The sequence below is a fragment of the Gymnogyps californianus genome, chromosome 19, assembly GCF_018139145.2.
Source record: "Gymnogyps californianus isolate 813 chromosome 19, ASM1813914v2, whole genome shotgun sequence".
In the NCBI taxonomy this organism is placed as follows: domain Eukaryota; kingdom Metazoa; phylum Chordata; class Aves; order Accipitriformes; family Cathartidae; genus Gymnogyps; species Gymnogyps californianus.
The window spans coordinates 3,379,682-3,394,289 of NC_059489.1; the positions used below are offsets into that span (position 1 = coordinate 3,379,682).

The following is a 14,608-nucleotide window of genomic DNA, read 5'->3' on the forward strand; positions in this document are numbered from 1 at the left end:
TATTCCACACAATGTCTCAAATCACTTTCATTATGCATCTGTGTGGATGTTTGAAACTGCAATAGCACTGTTTGCTGTTACACCACTGGAATAATAATAATAATAAAAAAACCCCACTAAAATGCCTGCCACTTCCCTTTCTCTGTGTTTGCAGCTGACTAGCTACTCAAGATATAATCCTGTGGCCATTTCAGCATCAAAGTGCATTCAGATCAAACTGGTTTATGAGAAATCACTGATACACCTACTGGGTTCTGAGCTGCAGTTCCACAAGGCATCGTTTCTATTGAAGATGGTGAACTATATTTTCACCCATCTCAAGGAAGATAAGATTGTTTTCTCAAGGTTTACTGTGTCGCCCTTAGCTTGTAACGACTTAATTTGATCCACAAATAGTCAAAGAAATACAGCAAAATAAAGCATTTTCACATAAAACATTAGATGTTATGAATTCATATTAATAGCAAGAGATAGCCAGTCCCTTTTAACAATAAGGAGTAATCTTTGCAGCAATGGAAAAAAAAAAGCCATAAGGAAGCCATCCATTTCTGACACAAAAATATTACTGCTTGTTATGTATTACTTACGTATATATCGCATATAAGCACATACATGTAAAATCTTAATATTGTCCAGAAGCATTGGTACTAAATTAATGACTTGGTTTCCAGAAAGTCAGCCTTGCAGGATTAGCAGTTCCTCTGTACGGGGCACGCGAGTCTGTTCTTAACAGTCACGCGCACTGACACATCCGTGATCAGAAACGTACAGATGCAAGACTCAGAGGTTTTGCACCAGAGTTGAAATCTGAAAGAACCGGCCGGCAGAATATATACCGGGCTTAGACTAGGGCACTATATTTCTGTAAATACAATATTTTTCATCTTTAGGAGCACAAATCCACCCTGATTCTGGCAACTTCTGTCTCCGTCCAGACAAAAACAAGGATGAAAGCTACTCTTTATTTCTATTCAATTACAAAATAATTACTTATTAGCATTACTAATTCCATTACTAATCTCAAAATTAACCCCAAATCACTGCTATAAAACAACCAAAAGAACAGTAGTATAGATTCATTATTAAAGAGGAAGCTATCTCCAAATTAGGAGAGTGATATATCATTTAATATTAGAAATTGCTAAATTATTTTCAACACCTTGAACCAAAAAAAACAAAATAAAAAAAAGCATAACAGAAACAGAGTGCCATAGGACACGGAAGTGAACCTGGGAAAAGTACTCTACAATATGAGTGGAAGTAGCTTATATTAGAAGACACTTTGAAAACCAGGAGTAAGTATTACTCACTTGCTGTAGGGAAATAGTCTAGACATACTTTTAACCTGTCATGCAGTCTCCAGGGCTCTGCGATCCCAGAGGCTGACCCATCCTCAGTTTTGGCCAAAGGACCCACTCACACAAAGCACAAGGTTGGGACTCGCCTCTGCCAACATCATCTTAATTTGTAGGCCCTGAAGCATCCACCAGTAAACTGGGCTCTTGAAACTTTAGTCTTTCAAATCCTTACTCTAACCCAAACGTGAAGCCTAAACTTAATTACAGCTAGGGAATATCCGAAATAAATGAGGACCTCCTCAGCTATCTACAAGAGCTTCTCAGCGCAGTGCTGTTAATTAAAAGTAAGTTCAAAATCCACAGCACACTAAGCCACTTCACAAATACTTGCCTGAAGTGGAGCACTACCATGTTTACTCTGCACTGAGAGCACGCACATGGGGCATAAATTCTGAGCAGCCAGTGGACTGTAATGTCAGACTTATTAACGTAAGTGCAAACTGACATGTTATTTGAAAGACGTGGAAGACAATTAATGCAACCACATTATCAATGAATCGGACGTTGAAATACTAAAAGATTAAGTTTAGTTGATAACAATTCAATCTCCCTAAAATGATAAAAGTGTACAGTGTAAAGAATTTAAAGATTAAAAGCTAGAGTTTTTATTAACGTCTGTAGTGATTTAAGATGTGACGTGATTTAAGATTTCTCTATTTATGCCAAATACCTAAGAGATTATAGAAATAAAGGAATACAGACTTCAGCCCTGTGACTTCTGTTGAATAAAAGAATCTTCACAATGCCTCTATCAGCCTAGATAAGATACATTATAACATTTAACTGAGTAGTTTTAGCAAATAACTTCTGGTTTGTTTCAGAATAATCTGTTTTCCCTAGAAATTATTTCCATAACTTTGAATTTAAACTGGATTAACATATGTAAATAATATTTTACATAATCAAAAATGGAAGCAGCGTAACAAGAGTCGATCTTGTCATATGTGCCTCTGCTGCATGTAAACCACTCCTCCACTCAGAAAACATCAAACTTGTTGCATCCTGATTAGTGTTTTAATGTACAAGGTCAGCAAAAAAGCTGTTCCAAGTTAGTTAATGAGAAGTGTTTTCTGCTTGCTGCAGACCATTTCTCTGAGCCTTACCTACATTTGAAAAATAAGTATTCACACAAAAAAGTGTGGTATCAAAGAGGAAAAATCCACATTAAAGTTGTAATTTACAGATATTTTAAAAAAAAAAATCACAAATATCATATACTAAATCAAGTTAAAATATAATTTAAATAAATACATCTTTCAAATTAATCCCTTCCTCTAAAATAGTCCAAAGCAACTAGTCTTTATTTTGCATTATTTGCCTACTATGCATCCATTCTAAATTGAAGCCAATTTCGTTTATTAGACAGGGCAAGACCAGCTGACATCACTAACTTCAATTCTGTTTTACTCCTACCACTTGAAAGTCACCAAATTTAGGCGGCTTGGTTCTTGCTTTACTTCGTTAGTTTTTATGGCTGACTAGAACCCTGAAGATGCAGCTTTACAATGGGAAGATAACCCAGACAAATTATAGGAAGGCAGTTTGATGAGACAAAGTATAAGTTTATTTAATAAATTTGACTAAAAAATTGGGGATGGTTCAACAATTATTCCACATTCACTTACTTCAAAGTCTCTTCCAGTTTGCGAATTTTCTTTTGAGCATCCCCTCTTTCTTTATCAAGATCATTCCGGATGCCATGAATCTACCATTTGAAGGAAAAAAAAATACCATGTTTTAGCTAAAACAGAGTCTGATTTTTAAAAAAAATGTTATTTTAAATTATAAAACCTATATTTTGCATATTTCTTTTGCACTGATGTAGACAACCATCTATGTATTTCTAAAGTTACATAAAATGCAAGAATAAGGATTAACAGAGAGATGAAGTACGAGAATATAGCCAATAGAGCTATTTTTCTTCTCAAAATGAATATTATTCTCTAGAATAAAGAAATATCAGTAATGACACAAAAAGGAACTAGATTTTCTTTAGATAAATACAGGAAAGTATATAGAAATCTGCCTAAAATAATGACATGTATTCTCTATGGTGCAGAGTTCCTACTTACCAATTTGTGAATACCCAAAGTGAACTACTTTTTATCAATTCTTACAACAATAAAAATACCAACATAATGATAGTAAATAACATTACTTTACAATAATACATACTCAAACGTTAACTAGCTGAGGGTAGATACTCCTAAGAAAAGTAAAACTTTGAGGAAAAGTGGTTTACTACTAATGAACTCCTGACCCAGTGAAATCAAACCAGAGTGCTTGAAGCATTATATAAAACTTTTCATTTTTCCATTTTGCATACAGACATTAAAAATGCCATTTGGAAAGGCGGGGGTATGGCACTCTTGTATAAGTGTACAACTGACAACCCCACAAAAAGCATACAGATGCCTCTAAAATGATATAGCTTCTTAGCTAACAATTATTATTCCATCGTAAACTGTGACCACGTGCTGCTTATAGTACAGTGTGAATCCAGAAGAATAAGTCATCTGTCACTCCAATGGATGTGGCAAGAAATCAATCCTAGTGCAACCCGAAAGCCTCTGCATCTTTGCACAACAGAAAAAAGCTGCCCCCGTCATCCTCCTGTCTCTTTCCCATCATCTCTTACCTAGATCGGCATTATTATATGTGTTCCCTTGTAATAATCTTGCAGTATAAAAATCTTCCACATCACTAAACATGACCTCGGTACACAGCAGAGGATCATTACTGTCTAACATCATGGGGTCCCACACCTCTCTCCATTTTCCTTCGCTTGGCCACGCTGCTTATCCCTCTTCCTTTCCATTTCCCCAAGCAAACTGTGCATTTCCAAGTAATTCTCCTCCTTGCAAATGCCATTACACCAGGAAATATCTATACACACATATTTTAAAAGACATTTGCACACAAAAGTGAGACAAACAGACCTCTTACATAAATATCCTAAAAATACTCAGCTACAAAAAACTTAGAGGCCTTTAATTCCCCTCTAAACGTTTGTATTTTTCCCAGTATATTTTAGTTACCATTTAAATTTGAAATACTATTTTAATTCCTATTAGTATTTGATCAATGCAGAGTGAAAATAGCAACTTTCAAGACCTCACAAGGAACGTATCCTAGCGATCTGAGAAACTGCTTCTCTCCCTATAAAGCAATACAGTCGCAACAACACATTGAACAAAATCTGACTCCCACTTCCTAAATTCACTAACCAGGAATAGACATTTTTATGATGAATTCTTTTCTCTGGTACTTCTGGATCAAGAGAGGAAAGCAGCCTCAGAATTTGGCAACCTCCCAGGCATGGTCCAAACCAGGGTTTTCATAATATTTTTTGCCAAAGGCAGATTAAATACAAGAGTTTGGTTTGCTTTTAGGATTGCTCAAGTAACAATGTGGCAATGTGAGGTACTAAGCATGTTTTTCTTTACTGGATGGGGAGCACAGGAAATCCTTTATTCACCTACAATCATCTGCAGTGTTACATGCTATTAAGTCAATATAATAAAGAAAAATGTGTTTTAATAAGTGTATAGTCAGAAGCATAAGAGTATAGTCCAATGAAAAAAAACAAGTTTAGAGATTCTCTACTGTAAGCAGTTCCACATAGATGTTTACTACATGGCAGTCTGAATACTTAGTTGGTTTGAAAGAGCCTCCAAACCTATGGGCTGTCTATCAGACAGCCAAGAAGGTATTGCCAAACTTGGTAAAATTACATATATTTAACAGCTGGCTCGAGAATGGCTCTCAGGAATAATCTGTCACTGTTCTTACGCTTAGCTGAATGTTTGGAAAACAAGCGGTAGATTATTTATAAAAAGCAGGTGTTTCCTTTGCTTGTAAAACCATTTAGCCTAACTGGTTCCTGATTCAGCAGATAAGCACATTTAATCAAAAAGTGACATTTAGGGTTACTACCTATTATTTGTTTGATGTTTAAATATCCTAGCAGGCAATAGCCACTGTAGACTAATAAAGATTATTAGATAATGGGTAGGTTCTTAAGTGAACAGATTGCACCAGAGACTTCACGATTCCTTTACTTGAAGGCAAGCTTGTTTTAGTATTTTATGGGCCAATCTACACTATTTTATGGATTTATATCCATAGATTGTTCACATGTATTTTTTCTCCTCCTTTCTCAAAGATTTGATTTTGAAAACACAGTTACATCAAAATTTATGAATAGGCAAACTGCTGTTAAGTTACCTATTAAAAATAAAGGGTCTACTTTCTTGTTTACTGACACAGTTACAACTTCAATCTCTGTGCTTACTGGTGCAGAGTGATTTTGACATGCTCTTAGCCCATGCTAAGTAGCATTCTCCCAAGTGATCCTCAAACCTCATTCAAGATTCACACAGGACAGGCACCACTGCAGAAAGGCAACACGGATGCGTCCACCTTATTGTCCAGAATCATAAAGTTTAATAGTGTAGGTGTGAGCCATTTGATGGCATTTGGACTTGGTGCCTGGAAGCATTACCAGCCGTATTTAATCTGTACTTATCTGCAGAGGAAGTGATATATTGCAATAAACCAATGTCCACTATACTTCAATAGCTAGAATATACCCCAATTATGTTAATATATTTTTATTTTGACCTGCAATATTATTCCAATCCTACACTTTTCTTGAGGTCAACCTCCATGAAAACCATGACTTGTCTAAAAAGACAAATATAGGCTAGGATTAGACCAAAACATATCCTGGAAGGAAAAAGTATTTGAATTCAAGTCAACAGAAGGCACTAACTCAAACCAAAAACTCACTACAATTCATGTTGCAAATGCTGTTACCAAGTCACAAGTAGCTATGCTCACAATTCATTATTTTATGTTATAAATTTGCCACATTTGGAAATGACATGTTTGAACAACACATCCTTTCAATTAAATAGGCATCTAATGCACCCTCTTACTAAACACTGCATTAGTTGAACATATAATATCACTAAAATTGAAGTTTAATTTGAAATCTATTGACGTTCAAAGTCTAAAAGAGTAGACAGTATTTGCAAAGTGCTTTAAGATGAAGTGTACCTAGAATCAGAGGCGACACCTCTGTACTTAAATAGCTGTACTTAAATAGCTGTACTTAAAATATTCCTTGAATTTGTCTGATTATTTTTCCAACCCATGTGAAATGCTTGGATCCCAAAATTTACTACTTTGGGGATTTCAGAATTCAAACCTTTAGCTTCTGTATAGAACAAAATTGGAAATGTGCATAAGACGGTATATTTTCCTGAAAACATTACCTGTTTTTCATATACACGCTCCAAGTGAAGTTTGTCCTGTTGAAGCTTGTATTCTTGATCCTGCAAAGGAAGAGACGTGATTCTAAATAGACAAATCACATTCTTCTTTCATTTCAAAGCAGTCATTAAACACACACATTTGTTATTATTTAGAACAGTCCATAAAAATTAAAAATCCACTTTATATCATCATTAAAAAATTCTTTGACATACAAAAAAGTTCAACCAACAGCAAAAATATCCACACATAACAGAACTACCTCAAAAGGCATGATTCATGTTTTCTAAAAAGAAAAAGCAATTTGTTCTCCTGAGCTATTAAAATGCCCTTCTGTACCACATGGACTGTGAAATGAAAGACATAGGAGGAAAAATAGATGCCAAAACTCAAACAGGATTGATATGTGATACAGATGTGGAACATATTATCCTGAGATAGGAGGATTAATTTAAATGTCTATGGGAAGATGGAATATTGAACCGAACTGTTAAATAGCAACAAAAATAAAAACCATTTTGAAACTTACTTAAAAGTGTTTGCAGTTTAGGAAAAGAAAAAGATATTCGTAATTCTTTGACATGCTTCTCTGTAGTCCACTGATACACGTTTATACTGTTTTAACAGGTGAATTACAACAAACAGCCAAAAAGTTCCTGTGAAAATTCTGCTCTTATCCATAAAATGATCCCTTTTAGTCATACTTTTTAAATCAACCTTTAAGCATAAGGTAACACTATATATTTCTATGAATGAAATCCATACAAAGATACATGTTATCTATAAGTGCATTTCAGTATGGCTATCTAAACATTCAAATCACTGGAAAAAGTAAAAAGGGCTGGTCCTTCTTGAGTAAGAAATTCAGGGCTCACCCTCAGCTGTTGCTGTCTTTGATGTTCTGAATCTTGTAACTCTTGTTTTAGTAGAGACACACTATGCTGTAATTCTTCAATCGCATCAGATGCCTGTAGGGATTTAACAGAAAAAGGAATTTTTGTGTTGCATTCCTCATTAGCTCTACAGATACATCTTTTGCATTTTTAAATTTATTTCTCAAGGATGCCTGGAAATTGGAAAAAAATATCAACTTGGGAAAAAAACCTGTATGAGTTTACAACTCTGGATACGTCACTTCTGTCCGTCTGGTGAACTTAGAAATGTAAACAAAACCACAAAAAAAAACCTAATAATAAAAAAAAAAACCAACCCTTGGCACTAACAACTGAAAGAAAGAAAAATACCTTGTAAATGAAATGGACTAAAGTATCATTAAAGCTCCCAGAATTCCAGTAAATAAATGCAGAAGACCCCATTTGCCCTATGGCTCTAAGGATTAGCAGATGGTATTTAAAACATGAGCCTTTTCTACAATTATTTAACTTGAAAATTATATTAAATATATACTATATATCCACGTATGCATATTGGTAGATATCAACCTGATAGATGTTTTTACAGAAACAAACCAGATTTATTACATTTTGGGTGGAATGTACACTTGCAGAATTTAAAAATAATTTCTTACACACATAAATATTTAACATAATGTTCCATATTAAGAGGCCTGCAAGACAGTTTATTTCTGGAAAAAATATTTTCCCTCATTGAAGAGGCCTTATGAAAACATTAAGTCTTTAAGTGTGCTGAGGTCGTCTGGTATCCAGAATTTTTACAGAAGCCCAAACAAAATCAGCATATTAATTGTACCTTATCTGAATCAGCTATGGAAATACCACCTGTATGTACACATACCCCACCAACACCACCCCTAATCATCAGTCAACTTCAGATGATTTTTCAGTCAAATTTGGGAATGAAAAATTAAATCTCAATTTTTTTTTTAAACTTATGTACATGAATAACTTAAGGAACTGAACAGTGCCTTGGATTTATTCATAAGCATTACGTCTATCTTGAGGAGACCACTTAAAAAATAAACAACATTTTAATGCCTATTATAGATGGAAGCATACCTTAGCTGCAGAGAGAGCATGTTCCTGCTTTATAAAATTTATATCAACTTCATATTTACTTTGTAGTTGCTGAAAGTTCTCCTCATATTCCTGTATAATATGGTCCTTGTCTTTCTGAAGTGAGCTGTGCCTACAAGTAGTAAGCAAACAGAACATGGAAATTGCTTTCATAGTTTGGCATCTTACCTGCTCAGTATCAATTCTACAGAGTACGCAAGTCTGCCTGTACCACGTGCTCATTGTAACAGAATGAAATGCTTATAAATTACGGAAAGATAACATACTCCTTACTATGGTCATTTGGGTCAGTTCCAAAAATGAGTTTTGCATCAATTAATACATTTTTGTGACAATTTTCTAATGCCAATTACCATTCACTGAATTCTTGAAATAAAATGAATAATGTTTGCTTTCAGAAATTCCATATTCTTCAATGTTAAAAACAGCAACCGCTATTTAATTACCTTGCTTTCACTTCCTGAAGTTCAGAGCATACCGCCTGGTAACGTTGTTCTGCATCAGTCTTTTCTTGAGATAATTTTTGACGCTGTAAATTACTATTTTCAGCCTCAACAGTCAACTGCTGGACACGAGCCTCCAGTTTTTTGACTGTCTGGTTCTAAAAGAATAGGTCATTGTTGAGAAAACACCAGAATAAATTAGGGTATACCTCTGTTGTTATTAAGTAGCCTAAAGCAACAAGGTTCTTTGGTGATCCAGAGACACAAGAGTTACAATAGCAAAGCTATCATCAATCATGGCAGTAAATTCTACGTTGTATACAAAAAAAAAAAAAAAAAAATCTTCAAAATATGGGTGTCTCTTCACCGCCCAAAGTAACATGTCTTCTCCCCTAAGCAAAACAATATGCGCAACTGATTTCTAAACTACAAATCTTTTAAAATGGGAGAGACAACAGATATTTCTATGGAAAACTGTAATGGATGATAATACACGTAAAGCATTTTTAGACCTTCCATTAACCAAAAAGCGTGTTATCACTAGCAATATGTACAACCTGCATGTGGGAAAGAGTATTTGAGGAAAAAACTATATATATAAAAAGATTTTACTGATCATTATGGTGATGAGCAGCTATAAAAGTCAGCTATAAAACATATTAAACTGTATAGCATCCAGTGAAATCTGTAGCTCTTTCATGCTAAAATATTCTTCTGAGTACTTTTACGACCATCATATGTTTACAGACAAAAATATATATATCTCAAATTTCTAAACTAAAACAAGGAGCAATGCACTTAGGTTGCTAAAGAATTATAGATTTTAAACAATTGCCTTTTATGTGCACACTTTGGCAAAACCACATCCAAGGATGTAAACAATAAGATACAGTAATATCTGCTATGGATTTGGAGGATATAAGAAGAATGTTATAATACAAACGCTACATTAACAGTGCGAATACTATCTAGCTGTGTTTCAAATCAATTAACAAATATTAACTCAATAATTCACCAATCATCTTGTAAGGTAAGTATATAATCTCCATTTTATTACTGGAAAATGGAGGCATACAGAGAAGGAAAGCGTTGTGCACAGGAATATAGCAAATCAGGACTGAGAGTGCATTCCTCAACTCTCTGCTGCTATACCTTTCCCTAATCCACTTCTCCATATTATTTGTTTAATTACAGTGATTTTCTTTCAATAAATTACAAACATTTATCCAAAGTTGTATCTTTTTCCCAGAACGTCATCTCCTAATATAAACAATTTTAAAAATGAGCAGAATGAGAACAGGCAGGTAGCATGAGACTACTCTACTACTTCCCGTTCTTCCCTAAACTTATGTTAATATGCACGGAAATGAGAGAAGAACTCGGGAGGCTGGAGTCAAAAAATAAGACACAGCTGTCCTTCCAGGATGTATCATAATTATTTTTATATGAACAAAGGTCCAAAGATGAGGGAAGTGGAACAGTATTTTCACCCTCTGTTAAAGTAAAATAAAAACTCAAACATCTGCCGTCTCAAGTTAGTACCCCAACTGTCACAGAATTGTTAAATGAGCCTGGACTAAGGCAAGAACCTCACACAGCCAGAACGGTCACCTGAACTTTGTCAACCGGCTTAAGGTATTTCATGAACATAGGACAGCAAACTTTTCCATCAATGCAAAGCCAGCTGCACAGTATGGGGTTTCTTGGGCACTGGTTTGGTTTTGGTGGGGTTTTTTAAAAGAACAACAACAAAAAAAAAAAAAAAAAAAAAAAAAGAAAAAAGAGTCTTACCTAACGTATCACCAAATATCATAACTCCCACCCCTCAAGGAAGTTAATACTTGTTCAATGCACAAAACCCTACTTATCAGTTCTATGATATTAGTTAAATTGTTCAGCCAATTTCACTTGTTAACAGCAATGGCATTCTTGACAACATGAAACTCTGAACAAGGAAACTCTGAAATACCAACAAAAAAAAACCCCAAAAATCAGGATAGAGAAAGAAAGGGAGAGAGAAAAAAAGAAAACTAATTTTCAGTGACAGTCTAGTCTTTCATCTTAAGCCCTGCCTTGAACTCTACCTTGTTTAATTATTAAATCAGAAGCTGCTCAGCAAGATCTGTCTAGTTTTGATGGTTCTTAAATTCAATCTTGCTGACAGACTGTGTCCATTTTTCGCTGTATTTACTGTTACCTATGACACGATCTGAATGCTAATTTTTAAATTCAACATTCATTAATAACGGAATAAATTTTGTTTGACATTGTCTTTTCACTCATTCAATTTTCTTCATACCTCATCCTGATAAAAAGTACAGGATGCTTTCTTGAGGATACTTGTTAATTTTTTGCTTTTTACATCATTTATATCGTGGGCACAAAATCCAGATTACACCTGCTTACATGTTTCTAATTATTCTAAGAAAGAAATGCAATAAATTAGAATAATACAATAATTATTTTTAAAATCCTTTTCATTTGATCTTTAATCTAACACAAGCATTTGATCATTCAAAGAGGAGGTGGGTAAGTACAAAGTCACATGTATCTATGAAAATAGATGTACTATATAAATCCTTTTTTATAGTCTACAAACCTACAGAGACAAAAGTTCTGCTAACGTGAATCAAAAACAGTGAGAAATACTAGAAACAGTCCTTCAATACAAACATATATCTGTGTAGTATTCGTTGAAGGGCTGTACTTCAATGAATTTTATCCAGGTGGAAAAATCCTTGGTTGGATTGGCTGCCAGGACACTGTTCTCTCCCAAGAGAGAACAACTGCATTGCACTATCAAAAATATTTCTCAGCTCAACAGTTTTTATATACACTTTTGCACAAACACACAAAATTTGAATACTGCAAGAGACACTTGCTGTCGTGACATATTTACAAAAAAAACTTACAGTTGACTTTATCTGTTCCAAATAATCTTCCTCCATTTTGCTAAGACGAGCATTGGTGTCCTCAAGCAGTTCCTGCATATCTTCTGTGTGCTTCTTCCGAATATTAAACTTCTCCTTCTCCATGTCAGCCACAGCATTGTGAAGCTGCATCACAAAAATATTACCAAATAATAAATGGCATATAAAACTAGCATTTATAAGTATTATATTATTATAGTATATAAACAAAATAACTAGCACAGGCCACATTTCTGTCCTCTATAACAAAACTACATCATTGTCTCACTAAATAGGTCTACCATGACTCTATAAAACGGTAATTTAGAAGTCATTTAAAAATGTATAGAGGGCATAACTTATCCATACAGAACACTAAAACACACACATATTTTTGCCATTCTCTGCTATTCTATTTGTTTACATATTTAAACTGAACACCAATGACTGTTGCACAAAATTAATGAATTTCTGTTACAGAAACACTAATACTCTCTCCAGATACTTACACTGCCAGTTTATCTGCCTCTCAGTTTGTAAGAAGCTGGAGAGCCTTGACTATCTACTTGTCTAATGAAAGGATTATTTGTGTCATTACTAAACCTTGATTTCTATTCTAAACACCAGTGGCCTCCCTTTCTAGTTAAGCAGCCTCAAATCTAAATTTGCTATCTATACAATAGTACAGAATAATGTCATGTCAAATTAGCATAGGAAACTTGCACGGTGTATTGGCTGTATAACAGCTATTATATATTTCTCAAGTTTCTAACAAATCCATTTCACAGCTGAAGGAGAAAGCTGCAAGATACAAAATAAAAGCATCATTCTAAACACACTGCTAAAGTCAGGTTAATTTGCCCAAGTATAGATTTTTCTCTCCATCATATAGACTAGCAAAATCATGGAGGTGTCTGTGAATCTGGACTATTATTTAACAGACTTCAACAGTGTGCAGTAACTTCACATAAAATTTTTCATCCAAAAGATAAGAATGCTAATAAATTATTATTAGAAGTATCATGTGTATACTGTGGTGTTCAGAATATTTGCCGAATTTGAGAGCCTTTTAAAAATAATCTGGGGAAATAAATAATTAAATATTTAATCTCCAGGTGCATAAAATATAAATAAAAACAAAAATTAAGGGAACATCTCTACCTCCTGTACAACAGACTATAGTAATATTTGCATTATTGTCAGCAACATCTATTCAAATAACCTGCATTTATTCAAAGGAAAAAAAATACACAGAAGAAGTCGTATATAAAGTTATAACAATACTGCATTGTTAACTTCTGCTATGTTTCCGCCATACTTGCCACTACCCATTTTCTTCCATAAGATACATGCTCCGCTTTAACTTCTATAATTTCATAAAGTTAGAATTAATATTAGCATTTTAATTCACCTTCTTGTTTGCACACTGCCATCATTGATGACAGTTACATCTGTAGGAATAGCACTTGCTAGGTAACTGCAAAAAGTGGGATGACCGCGGGCTGAAAATAATGCTTCTCTAAAACAAAGCAAAAAACCCCACCTAACACTGAAGCCTCAAGGTCTTAAGCACAAAGGACAAGATTTATGATTTATCTCTTACAAGACAAGAATCAAAACCAACATCACTTCCAGATGCAGGGCTGCAAAAATTTAAATTAAACAGCATACTTCATCTACGAAGGGAGGTGGTTCTGCCCTTTTTGTGACCCTCCCTCTTCTGAGAGGGATAAGCAAGACAAATACTGACAATAATCTGGACAAAGGTGAAGCTGTCTTGCAATAAACATGCTTTTCTCTCTGCTTTGCTGCTGTCTTGAGTCTAACAATAAATAAGAATACATTGAAGAATTCATGACCCAATGCAAAAATAATAGTTCAAAGGAATCACCGTGGCAGCAGGTAGCAGCAGGTTTACCGAGATTAAAATTCCATGTCAGGTCAACCAGAAAGAAACACTTCCCTAATACACCCAGCGACTTGCCAGGAACAGAGTGACCAGCTGGGCGGGTGTGGGTGTGCAAGCATCAGCAAAGAGAGTCTTGCAAGGTTACTCCAGAAAAAAATAAAATCAGCATAAGAAAATATCACTAAAAGTAACATATCCCTTATTTTTTTTTTTTAAAGTGACAAAATATATTATCCCAGATATACACTGTAGGAGTCTTTCAAAGAAAGCAAGCATTATTCATTACCCTTTTCTCCCACTCATTGTTCAAAGAATCATTGCTCTGCTCACACATCTTCTTTAACTCCACAATCTGCTTCTCTTTTGCTTCTCTGACGACTTGTGACTCACGAACAAGGGTCTGAACTGTCAAAAATGGGAAAATAAGCAACCATTCAAGAGACACCTTTGGGATTTTGCAGTGTTGGCAACAGATACAATCAGATTACATCAGTTTTCCAATTGACCTGGCTTTCTGATGGTTTCTGGATCTCAAAAAATACTTAATGCATGTGCTTCTTTAAAATTTACCACTTAGATTCTGTGTCACTAAAATATTACCAGGTGTTCTCTCTTCTCTACATTATTTACAAAATATTTCATAGTGAGTTTTCCTTACTGAAGCAGTAAATATACATCAACAAAATTCTGTAACGTAAAGAAAACAGGCATTTTTAAC

At 34.5% G+C, this 14,608-nt stretch overlaps 1 protein-coding gene across 1 annotated transcript in view; it reads right to left on the reverse strand.

Annotated features, from left to right (window-relative positions):
- CEP112 (centrosomal protein 112) overlaps nt 1-14,608 on the reverse strand; it is a 174,881-nt gene that overhangs the window by 122,234 nt on the left and 38,039 nt on the right. Inside the window, exons 11-17 of the mRNA XM_050908422.1 lie at nt 14,177-14,295; nt 11,985-12,128; nt 9,076-9,230; nt 8,612-8,741; nt 7,511-7,603; nt 6,638-6,697; nt 2,984-3,063 (exon numbers count right to left, since the gene is read on the reverse strand). Coding sequence (XP_050764379.1) covers nt 2,984-3,063; nt 6,638-6,697; nt 7,511-7,603; nt 8,612-8,741; nt 9,076-9,230; nt 11,985-12,128; nt 14,177-14,295 — 781 coding nt within the window. The remainder of the gene's footprint in view (nt 1-2,983; nt 3,064-6,637; nt 6,698-7,510; nt 7,604-8,611; nt 8,742-9,075; nt 9,231-11,984; nt 12,129-14,176; nt 14,296-14,608) is intronic.